The sequence below is a fragment of the Heptranchias perlo genome, chromosome 31, assembly GCF_035084215.1.
Source record: "Heptranchias perlo isolate sHepPer1 chromosome 31, sHepPer1.hap1, whole genome shotgun sequence".
Classification (NCBI taxonomy): Eukaryota; Metazoa; Chordata; class Chondrichthyes; order Hexanchiformes; family Hexanchidae; genus Heptranchias; species Heptranchias perlo.
In genome coordinates, this window is record NC_090355.1 from 27499172 (window position 1) to 27526204 (window position 27033).

Sequence of the window (27033 nt, forward strand, 5' to 3'; positions counted from 1 at the left end):
TGAAAGCTGTCGGGAGACATGAATCTTTGACCTGGAAGCAACTGCCCCTCTGATTTCCCTGCCCCTTGTGTGCAGTCACAACTTCCATTCAGCATCTCCCCGTAGCAGCATAACTGAGATTGGGAACTCAGCAGGGGGGGACAGGGAGAGCAAATCTGCATTCTCCATTACCACAGCCCTGCACACTGGCTGTGGATATATGCTGTACTTTTTATTCTTAAACATAACCACTTACCTTCAGCTGCAGGGCCTGGCTCTGTCTCTCATCCTGCAACACTACCTGGAAAGAACAAAAGAAACAAATGAAGCAGCTTCACAATAATATATCCATCTGTCAACACCCCAATAAGAACATTATACTGGAAATTCAAGGCCGGAAGAACCACACCTTTATTGAGTCCTTTGTGCCCCTGTAATCCTCTTGAAGATACGACTGCAATATTTGAACACTCTGCTGTTCATCCAAACTCTGTCCAAGAACAATAAACTTATCAGAACAAATGAATGATATTGCAATAAACAAGCTGTGCATTTTTCATACATTTTTACAAATAGATGCTGTGATAAATCAAACACAATGAAATTTAATTTCAAGACTGTTAGTTCAAAATGGAATATGATAGAAACTAATCTAAATGTATTGACTCAAATGGTCTGCTTTATAATATGCGACAAAAAAAAGTTAGGGATGAGAAAATATATTTGAACCATCAATAGTCATCCTTTTAATAAAGAAACAGATAGACCAAATGGTCTTCATTTTTACTGTCAGATTTTAGGCCATTTTGTGCTATGAGCTTCCAACCATTTAAAACTGGGTTAAGGCAGCCCTAAACTCTTTTCATGTTGGACCATTACACCTGGCAGAGAGATTTCCATCCCTTCGAGGTCAGATTCCAACACAGGTCCCAAAGATGAGACTTCATGCTAATTCACTGTGACACCTAAGACAGTAATAGTAGTACACACCAAGAATTTGCTGATTCGTAGCCCAAGTTCCTTCAGCGGTGCTACCACTTCCTTATCAGCCTTTAGCTTCTCTCCAGAGGATGCACTGTAAGAGAAACAACCTGCATTCACCCGAGTTTTAACTCCATCAGTTACCTTAGTCAGTGTCTGGAGATGATCAGCTTCTTAACTCCATTAGCCACAAAAACAGGAAGCTATCTTGCCCTGAATAGCAATAGCTAGGGCTATTTATTAATTTTCACAAATAAATCAAAAATATTCTCAGCTTACGAACATATCCACTGGGGTCATTTACACCCACTGACAGTATTCATCCATTGAGTTAATTTACACCCAACAATGGCTACTTCATAGGTTTTATATTATATCCAACCAACAATACCTACCCATTTGAGCAATTCATATCCATTGACAAAACCTATCTGCTTATACATCCTCTGTGATCACTCATTTTCACACACTAATGCAAATTAGTCGTCTACTTACACGTACTGTACAACCCATCCCCACTCTCAAAGATGTACCTCAAACTATAGGGAAAATAAATCTGGTCAGTCTTACAACAAAAAAAAGTCATTCATATTACCTAACTATGAATATAAATCTCACAATGTTCTGAGCATTTATTTACTTAAGGTACACAGTTTCCCAACTAGTGTTGATATACAGCATTACCTGGGGGGTTTGTAGTAAGACAGTCCAGCCAGTAACCGCTCACAATGTCGGTCCAACTCAGCTTCAATCTGAACCTGAAACAAAATAGCGCACACATTTTAAATTTGATTTTATAATTCATTCTCTTTGCATTTTCCACCTATCACAGATTGATGTTTCCTTCCATCCCCCCATTGTGATTTTATTAGGGATTTCTTAAATAATATTGTATCATTCCTGTTTTCCTTATGTTATTTTCTTTCCTATTCAAGTCCCCCATATACCACAACAACCTACCCCCAGCCTTTTGCTGATGCTGTTCTGTAGCAGAAGGCTGGGTGCAGGTTCTGTAACTGTACACAACCCATCCCCACAGCCATGTAGCCTCCTGGAAGAGGCAAAAAGAGAAAAAACCCAGTGCCAATAAGGGAATAAATACTCTGTAAAATTCCTCTCTTTGAATAACCCAGCAGAGGTGTGCAAATTATGTAGAGAGCTGTTGCCATAAACCAAGTAAAATATCAACGTTTATAACACCAAATCATACTCATTGTGTGTCTTTTGAAAATTGTTTTAACCCACTGCCACTGGTGCAGCAACTAAAAGGATTATTCACACCATTGATAAGTCATATTGTGTTGCCTCTACTGACAACTGTGGGCAAATATCAATCCTTCAAGAACTCCAAGAGAAGTTAAGCAACCAACTTCAAATCAGGTAACAGTTTGACTGAGTTGAACTTACAGTTTCTCTTAGCGCTGACCTCCCCAGTAAAATCGTCCACAGCTCTCGACTGCTCCTGTGAACAAATTAATACTCCTTACACAAATGCCAGCATACAAACATTATTAATTCATCATGCTGTATGCTAAGAACAGACATCCATACAATGTAAATCAAAATTAAAACCAAGCCTAAATCTTACCTGAAAAATTACTCACTCAATCACCAGGGAAACACAGTGTCTCGGCTTTACCAGCAACTTAGTGCTGAAATATGAGCATTATTACGTTGTGAACTTATGCCCACTGTGAACTGGAGTTGACATTGCCTCCCAAATTAATTTCATATAGGACCCTTATACAAATCAGAGAGGAGATTTTCATCCCCATAGTCTGAACTGGATTCAAGCATTAAGCTAAAAGGTAAAAGGGACAGTGTTATATTCCGTTGCTCCCGTTCCTTTACTTTTCTACAAAGTTCATGTGACAAAGAAGAATGACCAGATGACCTGTTTTGGGCTGTTGGTTGAGCGGGTAATGTTGACCATGTCACTTTGGAAACTCCCTCTCCTCTTCAAGTAGTGCCATCGACTCTTTTATATCTACCTGACAGGTAGCTGGCACCTCAGTTTAATGTCTCATCGAAAAGGCGGCATCTCCGAACAATGCCGCTCTCCCTTATTGAGAGTTCCAGGTTTCAGAATAATTTTACAGAAGTGGCTCCAGAAGCTTCTGCAATTTGGAATCCCAAGAAAGGCTTGGAAAAATATATTTTTTTAATTTGCTTTTAATAAGCACTATGAAATAATAGGAATCTTCAACACATTGAGTGAAATACCAATAAAACAGTACGCCTATCAGCATGGCTCAGTTGATAGCATTCTCATCTAAGTTAGAAGGTTATAGTTTCAAGCTCTATGATGGTCTTGAGCACATAACCTAAGCTAACACTTCAGTGCTGTACTGAGGGAGAGCTGCCGTCTTTTCGATGAGACATTAAACTGAGGTGTCAGCTGCCTGTCAGGTAGATGTAAAAGAGCCGATGGTATTATTTGAAAAAGGAAAGGGAGTTCCCCAAAGTGACTTGGTCAACATTACCCGCTCAACCAACAGCCCAAAACAGATCATCTGGTCATTCTTCTTTGTCACATGAACTTTGCACTCATCAAGGTGAACGATACTGGTCCTTGGAGACCATATCTGCCCCCTTTCTGTCACGCACACTCCAGATTAAACATGGATTAAACATTCTAATATTCTCCTAACAAAGAACAAACCTTAACCTCACTACTGTACCTAACCTAATACACATGACATTTCCGATTTGCTCTTCCATATTCATTCTTTTCAATAATTTTATCCTTGTTACCACATTTATTCCATTCACATTTTATGTCTGTCAAATGCAAATATTTGTCACTACCTCCAGAAAAGTGATATGATCAAAATCACCCCCTTCCCTGCAATATGACCAATCTTACATGTGACAATTGAGTATTTTTGATAACAACATCACGTTGTGAAAGCCAGTTATGCTATTTGCTGCACATTGGCATTGTTTTGCTGATAAACCAAAAGGAGAGACTCTCATTGTATTTAAAACATCTCACCCACATAAATCATTTGCTAAAAATAAATACACTGTAACCTCATTTATCCTGCTCAAACTGTTCTATCACAGCAAAACCAGAGCATGTCAGAACATTCATTAACTCATTCAACTAAAGCAGAGTTTTACCTACTTGATTTTTTTTAAAACAAGAGCTTAACCACTGTAAGGAATTCATATGTGTCATTACTAGTTTAATTCTGCTGCCATCCAACTCCCAATTTTAATAAATCTTTTCCAATACAAAAAGGCAGAGACAAAAAATCATCTGACTTTGTAACTCAGTGTTGGAACATAGGAGCCTATTCTATACTCCCTGCACAAGGACTGTTGAGAAAATTTAAAGGGATGCAGCCACTTAATAGTAAGCAGTCCCAGAGGAGGAACAAAAATTCTTCCAGTCTCTAGAAAATAACTGAAAGGCTGAAAATAGTTTTTAAATGTCAACCTTTCCAAACACTGTACTGGGCAGGTGGGGGCAGGGGGGAAGAGGAAATAAGTGACAGGCCAAAAATAATAGATTTTAAACCCAAAGTCACAGTACAAAAGGGGAGTCTGTGGGCAAGTGGCAGAATAACACAACCCTTTGTTTGATGGCTGACGAAGTGAAGTTGCTGCTTCATGATGTTGTCGTGAGGAGGATTTGTCTGTTTTGTTGACATTCCAGGGCACCCGCTCCAAAAGACAACAGTGCACCATGCCTGGCAGGAAGTGGTGGCAAGATCCAACACTGTGTTCAGTATCTGCAGGACCTGGGAACAGATGCTGGAGAGGACAGCATATTTTAAAGGAACCTGGCAAGAAGCTTGTATACTTAAAAGTACCATGTACCAAGCTGGTGGCACAAAACTGCATGCAGAAAATGCTGCCCATCAACAACTTGCATTTATATAACACTTTAACATAGGAAAACATCCCACAGGAGGGTGATAAGACAAAAATTGACACCAAGCCAAAGAAGGAGATAATAGGACAGGTAATTGAAAGCTTCAAAGGCGCAAGTTTTGTGCGTCTTAAAGGAGAGAGGCAGAAAGACAGAGAGGTTTTGGGAGGTAGCACGTCTACACTACTTCATTTTGCAAGTCAAAATTATCTCATAAATAAATGGATTGTCCTCCTGTATAATTTTCAAGATGGCAGCCCAGATGGTTCAGTGAATGTCCAATGCAGATATTTTTTAAAAAACAGTACCAGTCATCTCACGACAGAGAAAGGAAGAAAAACCATAGGAATCCCAAAATAAAAAAATAGAAAATGCAAAAAGCATACAATGCTCAGCATCTGAAAGAAGAAAAAAATATGCTAATGTTTCAGGAAGAATTCTCCACTGATTCTGAAGAAAGTTTCCATTGAAAACATTAACCTGTCTTTTCTCTTTCAGATCCTGGCTGTGTATTTTGAACATTGATACATAAATAGTCAATCATCAAGTATTTGAAAGAAATTCTGGATTCAACATCCAATAGTTAACAAGTTTGTTCCACATTTCACTGGCCATATAAATTGTAAACAATTTTACAACACCAAGTTATAGTCCAGCAATTTTATTTTAAATTCACAAGCTTTTGGAGGCTTCCTCCTTCCTCAGGTGAACAACCGTTCACCTGAGGAAGGAGGAAGCCTCCAAAAGCTTGTGAATTTAAAATAAAATTGCTGGACTATAACTTGGTGTTGTAAAATTGTTTACAATTGTCAACCCCAGTCCATCACCGGCATCTCCACATCATATAAATTGTGTTATACTCACATGGGCTGCACACTGCAGAATGCATCCAGTTGCAACATCATAATAGCTTTGTACTAACAGTGCTAGCTTGTGATACTTTTCTCACTGGAAGGGGTGGGGGGGGGGGGGTTTAAAAAAGTCTATTATAACCTGAAAAGCACAGCCAATAAAAATAAAATACTTAATAACTCCCATGAATGTGCAATTTTTATTTCCACTCAAAAGACTGAGCACAGCAACCGGTCAGTCTCACTAATAACACTGTAATGAAAATTGAATTTAACTGGGAGACATTCAACATCCTTCTGTTCATAACATACATAAGGTCCAAGAGATGTAAATAAGACTAACTAAAACTCACTTTTGGAGATCTGTTAACACATCTGACTGCTGGCTTGGTCATGTACCATTTACATTACTGGGACTATATGTATGAATGACGGATCTAAGACCTTCTTGGCACAGAGGATATCAGGTACTAGTTCGACACTGTGGGTCCCAGGCGTTCTTTTCAGACCATTGAGTGACAGGAGGGAGGGGAAGAAAGAACAGTTTCCTGTCAGATGCCTATGAAATTATGTTCCTTTACAAAAATGCCTTAAAGCCGAGATTTGGAATGACTTATTTGGAAAATAAACAGAAATAAAACCCTAAAATTATTCCCAAAAGGACAAAAGCCCATTTTTAAAAAAAACTGCAATTATCTGTCAGACTCATTGAGAGTTTGAATGTAAACTCGTGTCCGACGCGCTCTCACCATTTAATTTATCAACTGTAAACCCCCTGAACTCCTTACAACCCCTTCTCACTGGCCTCTGGCTCGCCGTTTATCTAGGATAAAGTTTCTTTATTCCGCAAAGCCCCTTGGCTTTGACTCAAATGTGTTTTTTTTGAAAAAAAGTTTGTTTTTTTTACCTCACACACAACCCCGCTGCCGCCGCCATTGCCGACCCTCCTCACGTGACCACACAGGCCACTCGTCACGTGACTGTCAAACCGACTTCACTTCGTCTGGCCCGTGTCACGTGATTGTCGTTTCACTATGGCCGCCCCCCTAGAAGGTGACAGATGTGTGGTAAGAGATTTTTTTTTTAATGGATTTTTTTTTGGACATTTATTTACTATTTTGTTTTACTGATCGAATATTAAAATGGGAATGTTCCTCTCTATGATCATTTTCATTTTCACAGTGTCTGCAAGCGAATGAGGGTTTTTATATCAATGGATTTTTGCTAATCAGCACCCCTCCCTATTATTCCTGTTCATTAAAATCAATGCTACTGTAGAGCACTTCAGACTGCCACTATTTTTCTGCCACTTGCTGCTGCTAACATTATTATTTAGTAGACCGCTGAGCTGACCGTTTTTGCTTCGACCCACCTTTTTTGAATTGCAACGGGAGGATTAGGGTGTGTACTACAGGGTAGCTGCAAATGAATTAACATTACGACAAGGAAAGGTTTATTGTGATTGGCACACTATAAATGTTCCTACCAGTGGTTTGATATTTCTGACTGTCACAACGATTATGTCAATTAAAATTTGTACTGTATTTTTGATTCAACGCTTCAATTTGCTTTTTTTTTGCTTGTTTGGACATTTTGTACTGGGCATGTGCAATCCGTTTCCTGAGCCCTGCTATGTATACGCGTCCAGTGGTTTGTTGTCAGCCCAACACAGTAGCAAACCTCACGAGTCTCACTCATTTGGAGTAAAATTCCCTCATTTTAGTTCTTAAAAATAAATACAGTTCTGTGTCTTTGAATTGGCATACAATCAGTTTCACTTTTTTTATTCGTTCATGGGATGTGGGCGTCGCTGACGAGGCCAGCATTTATTGCCCATCCCTAATTGCCCTTGAGGAGGTGGTGGTGAGCCGCCTTCTTGAACCGCTGCAGTCCATGTGGTGAAGGTTCTCCCACAGTGCTGTTAGGGAGTTCCAGGATTTTGACCCAGCGACAATGAAGGAACAACAATATATTTCCAAGTCGGGATGTTGTGTGACTTGGAGGGGAACGTGTTGGTGGTGTTGTTCCCATATGCCTGCTGCCCTTGTCCTTCTAGGTGGTAGAGGTCACGGGTTTGGCAGGTGCTGTCGAAGAAGCCTTGGCGAGTTGCTGCAGTGTATCCTGTGGATGGTACACACTGCAGCCACAGTGCGCTGGTGGTGAAGGGAGTGAATGTTTAGGGTGGTGGATGGGGTGCCAATCAAGCGGGCTGCTTTGTCCTGCGTGGTGTCGAACTTCTTGAGTGTTGTTGGAGCTGCACTCATCCAGGCAAGTGGAGAGTATTCCATCACACTCCTGACTTGTGCCTTGTAGATGGTGGAAAGGCTTTGGGTAGTCAGGAGGTGAGTCACTCGCTGCAGAATACCCAGCCTCTGACCTGTTCTTGTAGCCACAGTATATATATGGCTGGTCCAGTTAAGTTTCTGGTCAATGGTGACCCCCAGGATGTTGATGGCGGGGGATTCGGCGATGGTAATGCCGTTGAATGTCAAGGGGAGGTGGTTAGACTCTCTCTTGTTGGAGATGGTCATTGTCTGGCGCGGATGTTACTTGCCACTTATCAGTCCAAGCCTGGATGTTGTCCAGGTCATGCTGCATGCGGGCATGGACTGCTTCATTATCTGAGGGGTTGCGAATGGAACTGAACATTGTGCAATCATCAGCGAACATCCCTATTTATGACCTTATGATGGAGGGAAGGTCATTGATGAAGCAGCTGAAGATGGTTGGGCCTAGGACACTGCCCTGAGGAACTCCAGCAGCATTGACCTGGGGCTGAGATGATTGGCCTCCAACAACCACTACCATCTTCCTTTGTGCTAGGTATGACTCCAGCCACTGGAGAGTTTTCCCCCTGATTCCCATTGACTTCAATTTTACAAGGGCTCCTTGGTGCCACACTTGATAAAATGCTGCCTTGATGTCAAGGGCAGTCACTCTCGCCTCACCTCTGGAATTCAGCTCTTTTGTCCATGTTTGGACCAAGGCTGTAATGAGGTCTGGAGCCGAGTGGTCCTGGCGGAACCCAAACTGAGCGTAGGTGAGCAGGTTATTGGTGAGTAAGTGCTGCTTGATAGCACTGTCAACGACACCTTCAATCACTTTGCTGATGATTGAGAGTAGACTGATGGGGCGGTAATTGGCCAGATTGGATTTGTCCGGCTTTTTGTGGACAGGACATACCTAGGCAATTTTCCACATTGTCGGGTAGATGCCAGTGTTGTAGCTGTACTGGAACCGTTCGGCTAGAGGCGCAGCGAGTTCTGGAGCACAAGTCTTCAGCACTACAGCCGGGATGTTGTCGGGGCCCATAGCCTTTGCTGCATCCAGTGCACTTAGCTGTTTCTTTATATCACGTGGAGTAAATCGAATTGGCTGAAGACTGGCTTCTGTGATGGTGGGGATATCGGGAGGAGGCTGAGATGGATCATCCACTCTTCTGGCTGAAGATGGTTGCAAACGCTTCAGCCATGTCTTTTGCACTCACTTGCTGGACTCCGCCATCATTGAGGATGGGGATGTTTACAGATCCTCCTCCTTCCGTTAGTTGTTTAATTGTCCACTTCCATTCACGACTGCATGTGGCAGGACTGCAGAGCTTTGATCTGATCCGTTGGTTGTGGAATCGCTTAGCCCTGTCTGTAGCATGTTGCTTCCGCTGTTTAGCATGCATGTAGTCCTGAGTTGTAGCTTCACCAGGTTGGCACCTCATTTTTAGGTACGCCTGGTGCTGCTCCTGGCATGCTCTTCTACACTCCTCATTGAACCAGTGTTGATCCCCTGGCATGTTGGTAATGGTAGAGTGAGGAATATGCCAGGCCATGAGGTTACAGATTGTGCTGGAATACAATTCTGCTGCTGCTGATGGCCCACAGCGCCTCATGGATGCCCAGTATTGAGCTGCTAGATCTGTTCTGAATCTATCCCATTTAGCACGGTGGTAGTGCCACACAACATGTTGGATGGTGTCCTCAGTGTGAAGATGGGACTTTGTCTCCACAAGGACTGTGCGGTGGCCACTCCTACCAATACGGTCATGGACAGATGCATCTGCGACAGGTAGATTGGTGAGGATGAGGTCAAGTAAGTTTTTCCCTCGTGTTGGTTCGCCCACCACCTGCCGCAGGCCCAGTCTGGCAGCTATGTCCTTCAGGACTCGGCCAGCTCGGTCAGTAGTGGTGCTACCGAGCCACTCTTGGTGATGGATATTGAAGTCCCCCACCCAGAGTACATTCTGTACCCTTGCTACCCTCAGTGCTTCCTCCAAGAGGAGGACTGATTCATCAGCTGAGGGAGGACGGTAGGTGGTAATCAGCAGGAGGTTTCCTTGCCCGTGTTTGACCTGATGCCATGAGATTTCACGGGGTCCAGGGTCAATGTTGAGGACTTCCAGGGGCCACTCCCTCCTGACTGTATATCGCTGTACCACCACCTCTGGTCGGTCTGTCCTGCCGGTGGGACAGGACATACCCAGGGATCGTGATGGAAGAGTCTGGGACGTTGGCTGAAAGGTACGATTCTGTGAGTATGGCTATGTCAGGCTGTTGCTTGACTAGTCTGTAGGACAGTTCTCCCAATTTTGGCACAAGTCCCCAGATGTTAGTGAGGAGGACTTTGCAGGGTCGACTGGGCTTGGTTTGCCTTTGGCGTGTCCGATGCCGGGTGGTCCGTCCGGTTTTATTCTTATGACTTTTTTTTAGTGAGATTGTACAACTGAGTGGCTTGCTAGGCCATTTCAGAGGGCAATTAAGAATCAACCACATTGCTGTGGGTCTGGAGTCACATGTAGGCCAGACCAGGGAGGATGGCAGGTTTCCTTCCCTAAAGGACATTAGTGAACCAGATGAGTTTTTACGACAATCCTGTAGTTTCATGGCCACTATTACTGATACTAGTTCTCTTCATTCCAGATTTTTATTTGATTGAATTTAAATTCCCCAGCTGCCGTGGTGGGACTTTGGATTATTAGTCCAGGCCTCTGGATTACTAGTCCAGTAACATAACCACTATGCTACCGTACCCACACTGTACCTTTGATCATAAGTAGGGAATATTATAATCAGATTTTAGATTTCCATCGATAAATTGCTGGATTTTTTGGATGATGAATCAGTTCACAAAAAAATGTCCTCCCAAATTTGAGATAAAAGCCCTGAAATTTCCATTTGTTTTCTCACCAAAAATCAGGTCCAGAGATGCAAGTGCATCACAACCATGATGTCAGCACACACTTTGTATGCTGTGCATGCCATGCTGACAACACAGATGTGATGCATCCACATCTCTGGGCTTAATGTTTGGAAGGAAAAGAAACAGATGCTGTGCAATTTGTATTTTTATGAAGGGACCGGGATCTTCTTTTGTACTATATTCTTAATACCGCTGCAATTGTCAGTCTTATTTCTTGTTACGTATGGAGCAAGGACAGCACTGACAGTCACCACATTGAAAACCTCAGTCTTCCAGGGACTATCAATCAAGAGCTTGAGCACAGAGGTTGGTAATGACAGAGAGTGAACCTCTAACACGTTAATTGCTAACAGAGTGAGGACTTCAACTGGGAATTTGGTGAGTGTGAGAATTAGGTGCAGAGGGGGAAGGAGGTGCTAAGCAATTTAAACCAAGGGACTATAAACTATCTGTCCACTTTTAAAACTTCAATAAAAATACATAACATTTTTTAAAAGACTAACTAATTACTAATTATTTTGAAATCAAGCCAAATCCATTTACTAAATATAATTAAGATCTCAAGTGATTCTGTTAGTCCTAGAAATAAACTTCTGATTAAATAAATAAAAACTGGAGATGGCAGTACAGGCTGTGTGTCGGGACTGTAATATGTGGGAGTTTGTGGACAGCGAGACTGTCCCAGATTGCCACATCTGCAGTAAATGTCTCTAGCTTGAAACACTCGGCTCAGAGTCTTTGAGCTGGAGTGCAAGCTAGAGACACTGACACATAAGGGAGGGGGAGGTAGAGAAGGAGATCCTGCAGACACTGGTCCCATCCAACAGGTACGAGATACTTGATACCTGTGAGGATAAGGATGAAGGCTGAATGGAGGATGCCCAGAAAGCTAACCATGGCACCGTGGAGCATGAGGTAGTCCAGGATGGGGTGTGGGGGGGAGGATCAAAATAGAAAGGTTGTAGTCATAGGGGATTCTATAATCAGGGGGATAGATAGCGTCCACTGAAGTCATGACCAAGAGTCCAGGAGGGTGTGTTGCTTACCTGGTGCAAGGGTAAAGGACAAATGGAGAGGAAGTTGGAAAGGGAAGGGGGAGGATCCAGTTCTCGTGATCCAGGTCGGCACCAATGACATAAGGAAGAACAAGGAGGAGGTCCTGCTAAGGGAATATCAGAAGCTAGGAACTAAATTAAAAAGCAGGACCTCATGAGCGGTAATCTCAGGTTTACTACCTGAACCATGTGCTAATTGGCATAGGGATAGGCAGATCAGAAAGGTGAATGCTTAGCTGGAAGAGTGGTGTGGGAAGGAGAGGTTCCATTTCATGGGACACTGACACCAGTACCAGTACCAGTACTAGGACAGGAAGGAGCTGTACGGCTGGGACGGGCTCCACCTGAACCAGAATGGGACCGGAATCCTAGTGGAGAGGATAAATAGGGCGGTGCATAAGGCTTTAAACTAGCAAGATGCGGGGAGGGATCTGGTAGCAATAACAATAGCTTAAGGATAAAAGAAACAGGAGGTGAGTGTAAAGGTCAGACCAGAATAAGGAATAACGATACCATGAACAGTCAAGGACTAAATATAGTTATAAAACAGAAGTATAAAAGCACCGTTAAAAATAAAGTAAAAGGAACAACTATTCAAGATGAATTAAACTGCCTGTACAGCAATGTACACAGCATCCAAAATAAAACGGGAGAACTGAGGAACCATGTGTAGTAGGAATAACTGAAACATGGCTACATAAAGGACAGGACTGACAACTAAATATTGCAAGTTAGAACATAATGAGAAAGTATGGGGAAGGAAGATGGAGGGGTGGAGTTGCTGTTTTAATTAGAGATAACAATGGCAGTAGAAAAAAGGGACATAACTGACAGAAGGATAGAAACAGAATCCATATGGATTGAACTAAAAGATAAGGGATCAATCACACTAATAGGGGTATACTACAGACCGCCTAATAGTGGAAAGGAGGCGGAGGAAGAAATATGTAAGCAAATTTGTGAAATAAGTAAAGAACATAGAATAATAATCATGGGAGATTTTAACTATCCCCAAATAAACTGGCAAGAATAGGTAGGTAAAGGGGTACAGGGAATTGAGTTTTTACAATGTGTGCAGGACTCCCTTCTTACCCAGTATGTAAAAAGCCCAACAAGAGAGAAAGCACTGCTGGATCTAGTAATGGGAAATGAACCAGAACAGATAAGAGAAGGAAGCAGAGGGAAACATCTGGGCAGTAGCGATCACAACATAATAATGTTCAAGATAAAGATTGAGAAGGACATAAGTAAGACAAAGACCAAAGTAATAAAATGGAATAAAGCTGATTTTTAAGGGGATGAGAATGGAACTAGGGAAAATAAACTGGAAACATTTACTAATAAAGAAATAGAACAGCAGTGGGAAACATTTAAAATGGTGATTAATAGAGTCCAAGAAAAATATACCCTACTAAAAAGCAAGAACAAACTACCCAGTAATGATATACCATGGAAGAATAAAGAAATAAGACAAAAATTGAAACTGAAGAAAAAGGCATACACTAAGTACATAGACAACAAAGGAGAGGATGACAAAAGGGAATACGAAAAGGTTAGGAAAGCAATCAAAAAATCAATTAGGAAGGCAAAGAGAAACTAAGAAATTAAATTATTAAAGAATATAAAAAGAAATAGTGAAGTATTCTATAGACACATAAATAACAAAAGAAAAATCAGGGTAGGAATAGGTCCACTAAGAGATACACACGATAAACTCACAAGTAATGACAGCGAAATGGCAGGAATATTAAATAATTACTTTGCCTCAGTATTTACCAGGGAGACTAACACGGTGGGCTTGACATTAGAAGAAGAGATCAAAAAGGATATAAAGATATTTAAGATAGAAAGGGAGGAGATAATTGATAAACTAATCAAACTTAGAGAGAATAAAACCCCTGGTCCGGATGGATTGCATTCATGCCTATTAAAAGAAGTTAGGGAAGAGATAGCAGAGGCACTGTTACATATATATAATAATTCATCAGAAAAGGGAATTGTGCCAGAGGACTGGCGGACAGCTAATGTGATATTTAAAAAGGGAGATCGAACCAGTCCAGGGAACTATAGACCAATTAGCTTAACGTCAGTGGTAGGAAAGATAATTGAATCCTTACTCAAAGATATAATAGAAAAACATCTAGAAACCGAAAATATAATAAAGAATAGTCAGCACGGATTTCAAAAGGGAAATTCATGCTTGACCAACCTTATTGAATTCTTTGAAGAAGTAACAGGTAGACAAGGGTAATGCAGTAGATGTAATATATTTGGATTTTCAAAAGGCCTTTGATATTGTAGACTCGTGACTAAGGTCATAGCATGTGGCGTAAGGGGACAAGTAGAAGAATGGATAGCAATCTGGGTACAAAACAGAAAACAGAGTAGGGATTAAAGGTAATTACTCAGACTGGCAAAAGGTGGGAAGTGGTGTTCCACAAGGATCAGTGCTGGGACCACTGTTGTTCAACATTTACATAAACGATTTGGACTCTGGAATCGGAAGTACAATTTCAAAATTTGTAGATGACACCAAATTGGAGGTCTGCGACAAAATACAGGAAAGCATTAATAAACTAGCAGCCTGGGCATGTAATTGGCAAATGAATTTCAATATAGATAAGTGTGAGGTATTACATTTTGGTAGGAAGAATAAGGGGGCCACATACTGCTTGGATAACAGGAGTCTAAATGGAGCAGAGGAGCATTGGGATCTGGGGGCACAGATACACAGATCACTAAAAGTAGCGACACAGGTTAATACGGCCATAAAAAAAAGCACCAAGCACTGGGGTTCATTTCTAGAGGGATAGAATTGAAAAGCAGAGAAATTAAGTTAAACTGGCATAGAACCTTGGTTAGACAACACTTTGAGTACTATGAACAGTTTTGGTCTCCATATTATAAAAAGGAGATAGAGGCACTGGATAAAGTGCAAAAAAGATTTACTAGGATGATACCAGAACTGAGAGGTTATACCTATCAGGAAGGGTTGAGTAGGCTGGGGCTCTTTTCTCTAGAAAAGAGAAGACTGAGGGGTGACTTGATAGAGGCCTTTAAGATGATAAAAGGGTTTGATAGGGTAAACATAGAGATGTTTCCACTTGCGGGGGAGACCAGAATTAGGGGCCATAAATATAAGATAGTCACTAATAAAGCCAATAGGGAATTCAGGAGAAACCTCTTTACCCAGAGAGTGGTTAGAATATGGAACTCGCTACCACTAGGAGTAGTTGAGGCGACTAGCATAGATACATTTAAGGGGAATCTAGATAAACACAAGAGACAGAAAGGAATAGAAGGATATGCTGATATGGTTAGATGAAGGAGGGAGGGAGGAGGCTCATGTGGAGCATAAACCGGCATGGACCTATTGGGCCGAATGGCCTGTTTCTGTGCTGTACGTTCTGTGTAATTTTATGTAATGTCTGGTTATGGTCACACCTCGTTTATTAAAAGCAAAATTGCAACATTCTCTTGCATATTCTCCAGTAGTTTTTAGCATACACTATCATAGTAGCAGGTAAGTGGCTGGAGGCATAGCAATAAACATTGGTTCGTCAATTTCACTATTAGTTTTTATGGGGTTAAGTCAGCGTTGGCTCAATAGTAGCACTCTTACCTCTGAGTCAGAAAATTGTGGGTTCAAGTCCCCCTGCAGAGACTTGAGCACAAAATCTAGGCTGACCAGTGCAGTCCTGGGGGAATGCTACACTGTTGGAAGTGCCGTGTTTCAGAAGAGACGTTAAGCCCTCTCAGGTGAACGTAAAAGATTCCATGGTACTATTCAAAGAAGAGCAGGCAACTTCTCCCCGGTGTACTGGCCAATATTTATCCCTCAGCCGTCACTAAAACAGATTACCTGGTCATTATCTCATTGCTGTTTGTGGGACCTTGCTGTGTGCAAATTGGCTGCTGTGCTTCCCTACATTACAACAGCGACTACACTTCAAAAGCATTATATTGACTGTAAAGTGCTTTGGGACGTCCTGAGGACATGAAAGGCGCTATATAAATGCACGTTATTTCTTTCACTCTTCAAGTGATGGTCTGATGGTGAGTCCTATAAAAGTATTATCTGTAAACTATGTAAATAATTGTGATTTCTCATTTAGCTTGACTGCACCTTTTTAAGTCCCTTGTTTTCTTGGGTTTTAGTGATGTTCAAAATAAAAATTGCTTTTTACTGACTTTCTCCAAATTTGCCTGGGTTTTTTGGAGTCCAAGGTTCCCTCACTGATTTTCTCTTTTTTTATATTAAAAATAAATCCTGAAAACCTGGGTTTTTAAATTGGAAATAAAAACTGACTTTAATGACCCTTAATTATAAGTTTCATTCATAATAGATCCCTAATCTTGAGAATTAAGCAATAGTCCTGATAAGTCTCGCTCACTTCCAGTGAGAGGAACTATTTTGTGAAAAAGAATTAACTCTTTATCCATACGTACAAAAAGAAATCAGCTATCTCATTTCAATAGGTTTGCAATCTATCACAATTACTTTCTAAGAAAACCAAACTCCCTGCTTCCCTATTGCCAATTAAATGTCCTGCCATTCATCCAGTCCCTCTACACCTCCATCCCCCACTAGGATGGCCTGCACGCCCTCCGCTTCTCCCTCGAACAGAGGCCCATCCAGTCCCCATCCAACACCACCCTTCTCCGCCTGGCTGAACTTGTTCTTGCGTTGAACAAATTCTCCTTTGACTGCACTCACTTCCTCCAAATAAAAGGTGTCGCCATGAGAACCCGTATGGGTCCCATCTATGCCTGCCTTTTTGTGGGATACATGGAACGTTCCTTGTTCCAGTACTACTCAGGTCACCTCCCTCACCTTTTTTTCCGGTACATTGATGGCTGGATCGATGACGCTACCTCCTCTCGCCCCGAACTGGAAAATTTCATCAACTCTTCTTCCAATTTCCACCCTTCCCTCACCTTCACATGGTCCATCTCCAACTCTTCCCTTCCCTTCCTTGACTTCTCTATCTTCATTGCTGGGGATAGGCTGTCAACCAATATCTATTATAAGCCCACCGACTCCCACAGCTACCTTGATTACAATACCTCCCACCTCACTTCCTGTAAGGACTCTGTTCCCTTCTCCCAGTTTCTCCGTCTCCGTCGCACCTGTTCTGACGATGCTACCTTCCACATCAGTGCTTCCCTTATGTCTTCCTTTTTCCTCAACCTAGGATTCCCCTCCACTGTAGTTAACTGCTCTCAACCATGTCCATCCTATTTCTCGCACTTCTGCCCTGACCCCTTTCCCTCCCTCCCAGAACCATGATAAGGTCCCCTTTGTCCTCACCTTCCACCCCACCTGCCTCCACATTTAATGTATCATCCTCCACCATTTCCACCACCACCAGCTATCCCACCACCAAGTACATCTTCTCTTCCCCTCCCCGCCCCCCCTTTCAGCGTTCTGAAGGGACTGCTCCCTCTGCAACACCCTGGTCCACTCTTCCAACACCCGCTCTCCTCCCCATGGCACCTTCCCGTGCGAGCGCAGGAGATGCAACACCTGCCCTTTCACCTTCTCCCTTTCCACTGTCCAGGGCCTCAAACACTTCTTCCAGGTGAAAGAGCGATTTATTTGTACTTCTTTCAATTTAGTATACTGTATTCGCTGCTCATAATGCGGTTTTCTCTACATTGGGGAGACCAAATGCAGATTGGGTGATCGCTTTGCTGAACACCTCTGCTCAATCCGCAAGCGTGACCCTGACCTGCCGGTCGCTTGCCATTTTAATTCCCCTTCCCACTCCCACTCTGACCCCTCTGCCCTCGGCCTCTTACACTGTTCTGAGGAAGCTCGTGGAACAGCACTTCATCTTTCGATTAGGCACTTTACAGTCTTCCAGACTCCAACATTGATTTCAATGACTTCAGATCATAACCACTGCTCCCATTTTTTCGGACAGCAAGTGGTGGTAATGGTTCTGATATTGCCATTTACAAGTCCTCTAGACCTATCTTTTATTTCCTGTCCCATTACCATCCTGCCTGCCTTGCACCATCATTCCTTTTATCATTTAATCACTCCTGCCCTCCACCCTATCAGAGACCTTCCCTTTTGTTCTCTCCTCCCCTTCCTTCCCCCACCCCTTTCCCTGACTCTGTACTTGCTTAAAAACTGTTTAATCTTCGACTTCTTCCAGTTCTGACGAAGGATCATTGACCTGAAACGTTAACTCTGTTCCTTTCTCCACAGATGCTGCCTGTCTTGCTGAGTATTTCCAGCATTTTCTGTTTTTATTTCAGATTTCCAGCATCCACATTATTTTGCTTTTGATTCATTCATATAATTTGGCTATTTACAATATATACTTTAAACTAAAAATTATAACACATACCTTACCAGCAGTGATATGAAACAAAAGCATAAATCATATGTTAGTTGTCTATGGATGATGGAGGGAGGGCTAAGGACACAAGTAGCACTATAATAATGATGCATAAATAAAACATAGACATGAAAAAATATCCTCAGGAAACAGAAAAAAAAGACAGCCCAGGAAAGCACTGAATAAAATGCCCAAAATCACAAGGTGCTGAAAGCCTTACAACAATTCTAAATTTATTAGGCAATTTTCAGCCAGTGAAGAGAGACTTTCAGTATCACATATTTAAACTGGTTAAAAAGCCTTATGGAATGTTGGCCTTTACCTCAAGCGGGCTGATTTACAAAGGAGTGGAAGTTATGTTACAGCTGCACAGAGCTCTGGTTAGACCCCATCAGGAGTACTGCATTCATTTCTGGGCACCACACCTCAGGAAGGAGACATTGGCCTTGGAAGGGGTGCAGCACAGATTCACCAGAATGATACCGGGGCTAAAAGTGTTAAATTATGAGGACAGGTTTTATAGACTGGGCTTGTATTCCCTTGAATATAGAACACTAAGAGGTGATCTAATTGAGGTGTTGAAGATGATCAAAGGAGTTGATAGGGTAGATAGAGAGAAACTATTTCCTCTGGTGGAGGAGTCCAGAACAAGGGGGCACAACCTTAAAATTCGAGCTAGGCTGTTATGGGGTGATGTCAGAAAGCATTTATTTACACAAAGGGCAGTGGAAATCTGGAATTCTCTTCCCCCGAAAAGCTGTTGAGGCTAGGTCAATTGAAAATTTCAAAACTAAGATTGATAGATTTTTGTTAGGCAAGGGTTACGGATTGAAGGTGGTGGATGGAGTTAAGATACAGATCAGCCATGATCTAATTGAACGGTGGAACAGGCTTAAGGGCTGAATGGCCTACTTATGTTCCTATGTTTAGGTAGAGAATACAAAACACAGTGTACAATCGATTTTTGTATTCATTTTATTGATGGCAGAAGTTGTATATTGCGTCTGCTGGAGTGACAGATACCACCATTAGCCTGTCCTGTTTGGTATTGTAATACATGTTGTCCAGGAAATTACATCAGGCAGCTAGCTGGTGCATAGAACAAGCAGCTGGAGTGTGGAACAAACAGCTGGAGCCTGTTCAGCCCAGCTGCCTAACAAGTGGTAGGTTTTTTTTATTTAGCAAAATAGTAATATTGGTAGTAAGATAATATTAGTGATTCTGCATCGGACCACCAACTGTTTTAAGCAGTTTCTGCATTTATTTTATTTATCTTTAACTGGAAATGAATTGGCTGTAGTTCACTCTGCACCATGTATTATAATCTGATGACATATCCAAGCTGTATTTGATTTTTTTTCTGCCAGTTTATCACTGAAATAATGGAGTGTTGAAAAAAAATATTCTGTTACTAATTGCCAGATGGGTATCGAGTCACTTAATAATGAGAATATATGTATTTTATCAAGGTTCTGCTTCTTGGAAGTTTTTCCAGAGACTATGTTGTACAAAGTGGATTCTGTTTATTCCATTACTATAAGATTCTCTTCAAAGCATAACCTGGGAAGAACACTAAAAATACTACATTATTTGAAAATCACACATTATTTGAGAATTTTTTTGTTTGTTGGGAAAATAAAGTGACCTGAGCAGGAAATCCATAAGCACTGCGGGCTGAACTTCAGACTGCACTGTGCTTACCTGCTAACTTCCCCAGTATGAAGTGAGCTCTAATTAAAGACAAATGTCTGCAAACTTGCTGAGTCTAACAATTTGTTAAATTTCACTCATTTATGTGACTTACCTATGCTGTTACCATGCTCCTTTGACCGATGCACAGATAGATGAAAAAGCCTCTCTACAACATTTGACACATTGTCTTATAATCTAACTGTAACTAACGTGGCCTACATTACAATCTCTGTTCCAGGTCTGACAGTGAGTTAGATCTACCCGGTTGCAAAAGGTGGAAGAAAGTCCGATCAGACAGAAGAAAAATTTAACAATCATTTCTGGCAGTTGGAATGAAACCGCACTTTCCTGGATTCTTGAGTAATTAAAACGTTCTCGGGACTGTACGTCAGAAGAGTCTGCAAACATGTTGAAAAATCCTGTCTTTGTGGAGTCTTTCATTGTTTTCATCATTGTGCTGTCTGTCCACGCTGTGATCTGGAACAAGTTTTCTTGGTGCATACTTGCCTTGGCAGTTCAGGCTTATTATGTCCAGCACAAGTGGGACCGGTTGCTAAAGTCCGGCAATGCAGTTTTTCAATACAGACGGGCTTTTAGCAGTGGACTGCTGCCAGCTAGCGTGGTTTTGCCTCTGCTAGGGATTGTGTTAAAGGAGCGGTGGGAAATGGTCGGAAACGCGCACTTTGAGCGGTTCTGCATTGTGTGTTCGGCTGCAGGTATGGCCATAGCTCTGTTTGTCTCGTTACTGGCTTTGGGCCTCACAAAGCCACTTCCCACTAATACCAGCATTGTATATGGTTTCGCAGCCAGTGCCATAATTTACACCCTTAAGCACTCTCTTTCTGTTTCCGAGGTCATCGAAATCCTGGAGGTGCTATTGATTTTCGTCTATCTTTCTCTCATTGTCCTTTATATTATGCCCCGGAGCTTCACCCCAGGAGAAGTTATGTTGTTCTTGACAGGTTTGAGCATAGTCACTAACCAGCTCATCAAACGCTCTTTGACTTTCGGAGATGGCAGATTTGATCCGCTTGCATCGTTCCTCTTGGTGGCTGTAGTTGGGACAGCCCTTTTGGGACTAGTTTTCACTATTTTTTACTGTTTTATGGACTCTGAAACCTGGGTTTCATCATTGATTTTCCATGTGATGGCAATAGTTTTTGGATTGGGAATCATGGTACCATGGTTCTACCGACTGACCAGGAAGGATCTTTTTGGTTGGCTTGTCAACTTCCTCACCAACACAAGAACCAGGATCTACCTAATAAACTACTGGATCGCACTGGCACTTCTTGCGTCAGTCATTGTCTTTCACCAAAGCACTAAGCAATCATCTGGATCTAAACCATACAAAGCTTCCACTGTTATGCGAAAAAGCTTTCATATCATTATAGTGGCAACCTATGTCCCAGGACTCATCTATGATCGTCAGTTACTCTACATTGCCGCAGTAGTTTGTTTTGCTGCATTTGTAGTTTTGGAATATATAAGACATTTTAGGATTAAACCGCTTGGAATGAAATTGAGACAAATGCTGACCCTGTTTCTTGATGACCGTGATAGCGGTCCATTGATCCTGACACATATTTACCTGCTGCTAGGCCTGACCCTGCCAGTATGGCTGTTCCCCGGAGTGTTTGTCCCCAAAAGTTCTTTTCCAGGAGAGGTAGCACTGGCGCCCTATGCTGGAGTCCTGGCTGTGGGGATTGGCGATGCCATGGCCTCTGCTTTTGGCAGCACAATGGGGGAAGTTAGATGGCCTGGAACTAAGAAGACCTTTGAAGGAACAGCTACCTCTGTCTTTGCCCAGATCATTGCTGTTGCTTTGATTCTGATCTTTGATAAAACAGTGAGTCTGAATGGCAGCTACATCTGGATTGTGGGATCCATTGGTATAGTCTCCCTGCTAGAAGCTTACACCGATCAAATAGACAATCTTCTTTTGCCTTTGTATCTTTTCGTTATGCTGATGGTCTGAATGAGATTGTTGGAGATACACTGACATTGCAGTGAATGTGCTGTTTTTGCTGGTACAAGGGCAGTATCCCTTTTGTTGAAATTCAACAAAAATCATACAAATACCACCAGAAGAAAGAAATTATAATATTTTGTATCTAACTTAATTAGCTTATTTTAATTTATTCTTAGGTGATCCCAGCAACTAATACCTAACTGATAAATTATTAGTTCAAGGCAATGTTAGCAAAAATACAAAAGAAAGCGTCAAGGCTTCCCCAATGGTTTGGTTGATGAATTAATTCCCCAATGTGAAATTAAGCCATACGCACTAGGCAGGTCCCTGGTTTATTCCCTGGCCTGTGCTGAATTAACTAGTCTCAACCTGGGCGAGGGAGGTGGATAAAAATAAATCAGCCAGGGTTCCCACTCCTGATAGGCAGAATCTATAAAGAAAGGAAGATGTTCACATTTCAGGCACAGCCCTTCATCCGAACTGATGAATGAAGAACTATGCCTGAAATATCAGATTGACAATTGAGCAGACTACTGGTGCCTTTCACATGTGGCTTAACACAAGTCATCACTTTGAAGAGAGAAAATTTTTTGAGTGGTACTTTTAAGTTTGGTAAAAAAAATAAAACAAAATAAAATCATGTGCTCCTACCATCGAAGCAATCATGTCAATCTTTATATTTCTGATGCTTGATTGACCAAAAAAGTGACCTCCGTGTCAATTTTTTACCCAATCAAAACCCACTGGTTCACTAATGTCTTTTAGGGAAGGAAACCTGCTATCCTTACCTGGTCTGGCCTATATGTAAGTAAAGTCCCACACCAACATGGCCTAGCAAGCCACTCAGTTGTATAGAACTGCTACCAGTGGTTCAAGAAGGTGGTGCTAGGCCTTCTTACCACCTTCTCAGGGTTGCCAGTGATGCCCACATTCTGTGAATGAATGTAAAAACAATTCATTATATTACTTCAATATGCATTTGAAATGCCATACCCTACAAGGCTACGGACCAAGCGCTGGAAAGTGGGATTAGGCTGGGTAGCTCTTTTTTGACAGTCACAGACACGATGGGCCAAATGGCCTCCTTCTGTGCCGTAAATTTTTCTATGTTTCTATATTTTGAAAAAAAATAAAATGCTGCAGATGCTGGAAATCTGAGACAAAAACCAAAAATGCTGGTCAAGCAAAATCTGTAAAGAAAGGAAAAGGGTTAACGTTTCAGGTGTAACTCTTCGTCAGAGGTGTTCTGATAAAGGGTTACACCTGAAGGTTAACTGTTTACCTTTCTTTACAAATGCTGCCTGACTTGCTGAGTCTTCCCAGAATTTTCTGTTTTTGTTTCAGAATTCCAGCATCTGCAGTATTTTGTTTTTTGTTCCCATTCGTGATCATTGTCCAGTGACTCCTGCTGCTGGAAAGGTCTCGTGGACTTTGGGTGAGGACAGGTTTGGGCTCAATAATAATGCTTTCTCTTTTCTGTTCCCCCCCCCCCCCTTCTCCCCCATTATCAAATAAATGGCTGATGCTTGCTGTCCAGGTTCACACAAAATAATTGGACATTTAAGCAAGGCAATTGACAAAAGAACCAGAGGGGAGGTGGAGAATATTTTTTATGCAGTGAATTGTTATGATCTGGAATGCGCTGCATGAAAGGGTGGCAGAAGCAGATTCAATAGTAACTTTCAAGAGAAATTTGGATATTTACTTGAAAGGGGAAAACATGCAGGACTATGGGGAAAAAGCAGGGGATGGGGACTAATTGGAAAGCTCTTCCAATGAGCCAATACAGGCAGGATGGGCTGAATGGCCTTCTTCTGTACTATGAGATTCTATGAGGTACTGGAGGACACTGTCAGAACCATATTCTAACACAAATCAACACTTTCAGAGGAGGAGGCGAGAGGAGAAATTAAGGATTTTGTTTTTAAAAAGAGCAAGTGTTGACTAAAGAACAATATTTTAATTGTCCTCTGACCCAGCAGATCTAATGATATGAGTGGTTTGGATTTCCATTGGTGGAAATCAGGTGTATAGACCACACCTCAAAACAGGGTTCATAAGATCTGCAAACCTGGGCATGTGACTTATGCACTGATGGGATTTGAGATTTTCCTGAGTGTAAAATCATGGCTGAAATCTGTACACTGCATTTTACAATATGTATAATGAATATTAGTTGTGATATGCCCCTTAATAATGCCACGACAGTCAGGAGTTGGTACAAAGGGAAGTGGCATGATTGTTGCCAGAGTAACCAGTAATAGTGCAGAACTATATTCACAAAGTATAAATAGTATTATATATTATGTTAATACTGAGTAAACATCAGTAAACATGAACAAATTGTAATGTGTCACTGGGGGAGGAAATACTGAAGAGGGCAGGAAATCCCCATAGTAGGGGGGAGGGATTCAGGAGGGGGAAGAATGAATAAGTCACTCAAACTAGGCCAATCTATTCACCTTACAGGAACTGCTCCAGAAAATCAGAGGCAGATACCTGGGAGTCAGTTACCTGTCATTCAGCAGTGATTGGTGTCTGGTCCTAATATCTCCTTCTTTGGCTTGGTGTAAATTTTTGTCTGATTATGCTCTTGTGAAGCACCTTGGTTACTTTTCCAATGTTAAAGGTGCTATATAAATGCATGTTGTTGTTGGTGCAGGGAGCACAAAGAACAGAGACAGATAACATCCCCCCCCCCCACACACACACACACAGTTTACAAATGGTCGAGTCATTAAAGAAAAAAATCACAACTATATCACATTCTGTACCAATTTTTTTTAAAACTTCGTATTTTTTTCTTGCTGAGTGGGATATGTGTCACATTCCAGATTTCACTGAGGTGGATGTCACGTTTTCTGATTTGGAGGTAGTTACACCAGATCCACACCTGAGAAAAGTTAATCTCTTTGATGAAGGAGAAAAAGTCACTACCTCATAATAATTGACTGGTGGACGTTTAAGAAACATTTTTTTGGGGGGTGGAATATTGCTACTTAGGTAGGTCATGAGTTTCACGACTAGGGCTGTGCTGATCAACTATCGGTTTAAACTGTTGCTATTCACCTTATCTTCAAAATAAGTAACCCATTGTAATATTAAAAAAGCCTCATTTTGTTTCTGGGTTCGGGTAGTACAATAAGCTAGGGTTCCTGGTTCTAGTTGCTATCCAGTAACGTCAGCTGAGAGACATCGGAGTGTAGACATAAGGTAGGATCAAGCTTGGCTATGACATGTCCTGTGGTGAAATAGCATGCCAACACTCACTGACCAAGCTTGCGAATGAAGAATAACCACCTGGGCCATACACTGGATGGATGTCAGACATGCGGACCTGGAAGAGTGACTGCCTGCAGAGGAGGCGTCAGGGTACCAAATACGTTTATATCAAAGTTTCTCCCTACAGTTAGTGTTCCAGACTCATAGTTAATTCCAAAAGAATTAAGCACAATTTATAGAATGCATCAAGAGGGATACTGTCTCTTATTGCTTCAGTTTGCTAAAAGACTGGTCACTCTGATGCTGAATTGATAAATTCAGCACCGTTCCAGCCCAAGCTGAGATACTTTATCAATACAAGTTAAATACTTCCCACAGTTAGATTATTTTTTCTTTTATTTGATTAATGCACTTCACTATAAAATGATTGTTGGTTTGAAGAAATTTACTGAGGATTTCTTGATCATGAACTTTTGATAAGATGCATGTACAACTGTTTATAATGGAATGGAGTTAAGAAACAAGATTTCACAGGGCTACAATGTACAAGTCATGTATAATAAATCTATATATAATCATCACTAACTGCAATCACTCAATACAAGCTTTTTTAAACCCTTAAGATGATGAGTAAAAGATAACTTCATGTAGTTTGCATGGCATCCAATGGCTAGTATAGTTACGTCAAACAGCTAACCCTTTGAGTACTGTTTTTTTTTTCCAACTTTGCACTGATAATGGATTAGTTTTCACTTGGCTACTGTCTCTAGTTACTACTTTTATTGGTCCTTGATTTTTTTTTTTAAAAACAGTCTCATATCCCTGCTGGCCTATTCAGGTATCATCTCTGCTTCTTCTCCCCTCTCTTCCCCTCACCTTCACTCATCATTACCAAAGAAAATACCAGAAAATCCCTCTGTATATCCCGCACTTCACTCACACTCTGCAGCACATATCTTTGTCTGCACTCGTACAGCCAATAGCTCTCACATATCACCATCTGATCACTTCCATTGTTATCCAGAGGAAACTGGATGCCTGGAACCATCCCTCAGGAGCCGTTGGCATGAGACGGGGAGAAGTAGTAGGAAAAGATAAAAGGAAGCAGAGGTGAAACAGGAGAAATTCAATGAAAGAAATGTACTCATAATTCCCACGCATACGGGTGTCTAAATGTTCCAGTGTAAGGGATTCATAATTTTAGCACCTTCATTCAGTGCAAACCCCCTCTTAATGGCCCACGCCAAGTAAAGCAGTTAATCAAACTTCCGGAACTCATCACTCCTATTCCCACGCTAGCTAACTGAGCATTCCTCCACAGATGTAAGATATTAAATGTCTTAGTTATATCTATAGTACAGATTGTGGTATAATTCATGTATAAGCCTCTTAAACAACCCCCCCCCCTTTATCCATACCTGATTTCCAATATTCTATCACTGATTTAGGTGCACTTCATTGATGTATAGACTACCTTGCATGATAAGCTTTCGTTGTATTGTAGTGAGTATGGAAAGTTTGCACTGTATTCACTGGAAGTGTAATGTCACAATTTTGAGAATAAATTGGAACTTATTGATCATTCAGGTGGGTTTAATTGTTTTATCATTCCATTTTATAAAAATATCTTCTCTTTCCTTCGCAACTTCCACACCGAGAGGGCCAGCAAGCCTCTGCCAGTGGCGTAAACAAGTTCCCCAAAACTTGACTGATTACAAAGAACATTTGAGTATCTGAGCCAAGGGCCTCCAAGTGAGATTCACAGCTTATCTCAATTTCTCGCAGGTTTACTACAGCATACTGAAATAATTGTCAACTTCAAAAGTCCTTTTATTAAAGGTTGCGTGTTACATATTTCCATCAC

At 41.6% G+C, this 27033-nt stretch overlaps 2 protein-coding genes across 5 annotated transcripts in view; one reads left to right on the forward strand and one right to left on the reverse strand.

Moving 5' to 3' along the window:
* Positions 1–6663, reverse strand: part of nup188 (nucleoporin 188) — a 68023-nt gene extending 61360 nt beyond the window's left edge. For all 4 annotated transcript variants that reach the window (XM_067969796.1, XM_067969794.1, XM_067969795.1 and 1 more), the window contains exons 1-6: positions 6596–6663; positions 2368–2422; positions 1645–1718; positions 970–1054; positions 389–469; positions 236–280 (exon numbers count right to left, since the gene is read on the reverse strand). In XM_067969796.1, the coding sequence (XP_067825897.1) occupies positions 236–280; positions 389–469; positions 970–1054; positions 1645–1718; positions 2368–2422; positions 6596–6624 (369 nt within the window). In that variant the 5' untranslated portion in view covers positions 6625–6663. The remainder of the gene's footprint in view (positions 1–235; positions 281–388; positions 470–969; positions 1055–1644; positions 1719–2367; positions 2423–6595) is intronic.
* A 63-nt stretch (positions 6664–6726) lies between these two features.
* Positions 6727–26753, forward strand: dolk (dolichol kinase). The gene is made up of 2 exons (XM_067969800.1): positions 6727–6755; positions 20214–26753. The coding sequence occupies exon 2, from the start codon at positions 20382–20384 to the stop codon at positions 21951–21953; it is 1572 nt and encodes a 523-aa protein (XP_067825901.1). The 5' UTR covers positions 6727–6755; positions 20214–20381; the 3' UTR covers positions 21954–26753.
* Positions 26754–27033: the final 280 nt, after the last annotated feature.

What these genes read in the sequence shown, in the direction of transcription:
- dolk (XM_067969800.1), top strand. Translation starts at nt 20,382, where the DNA reads ATGTTGAAAAATCCTGTCTTTGTGGAGTCTTTCATTGTTTTCATCATT.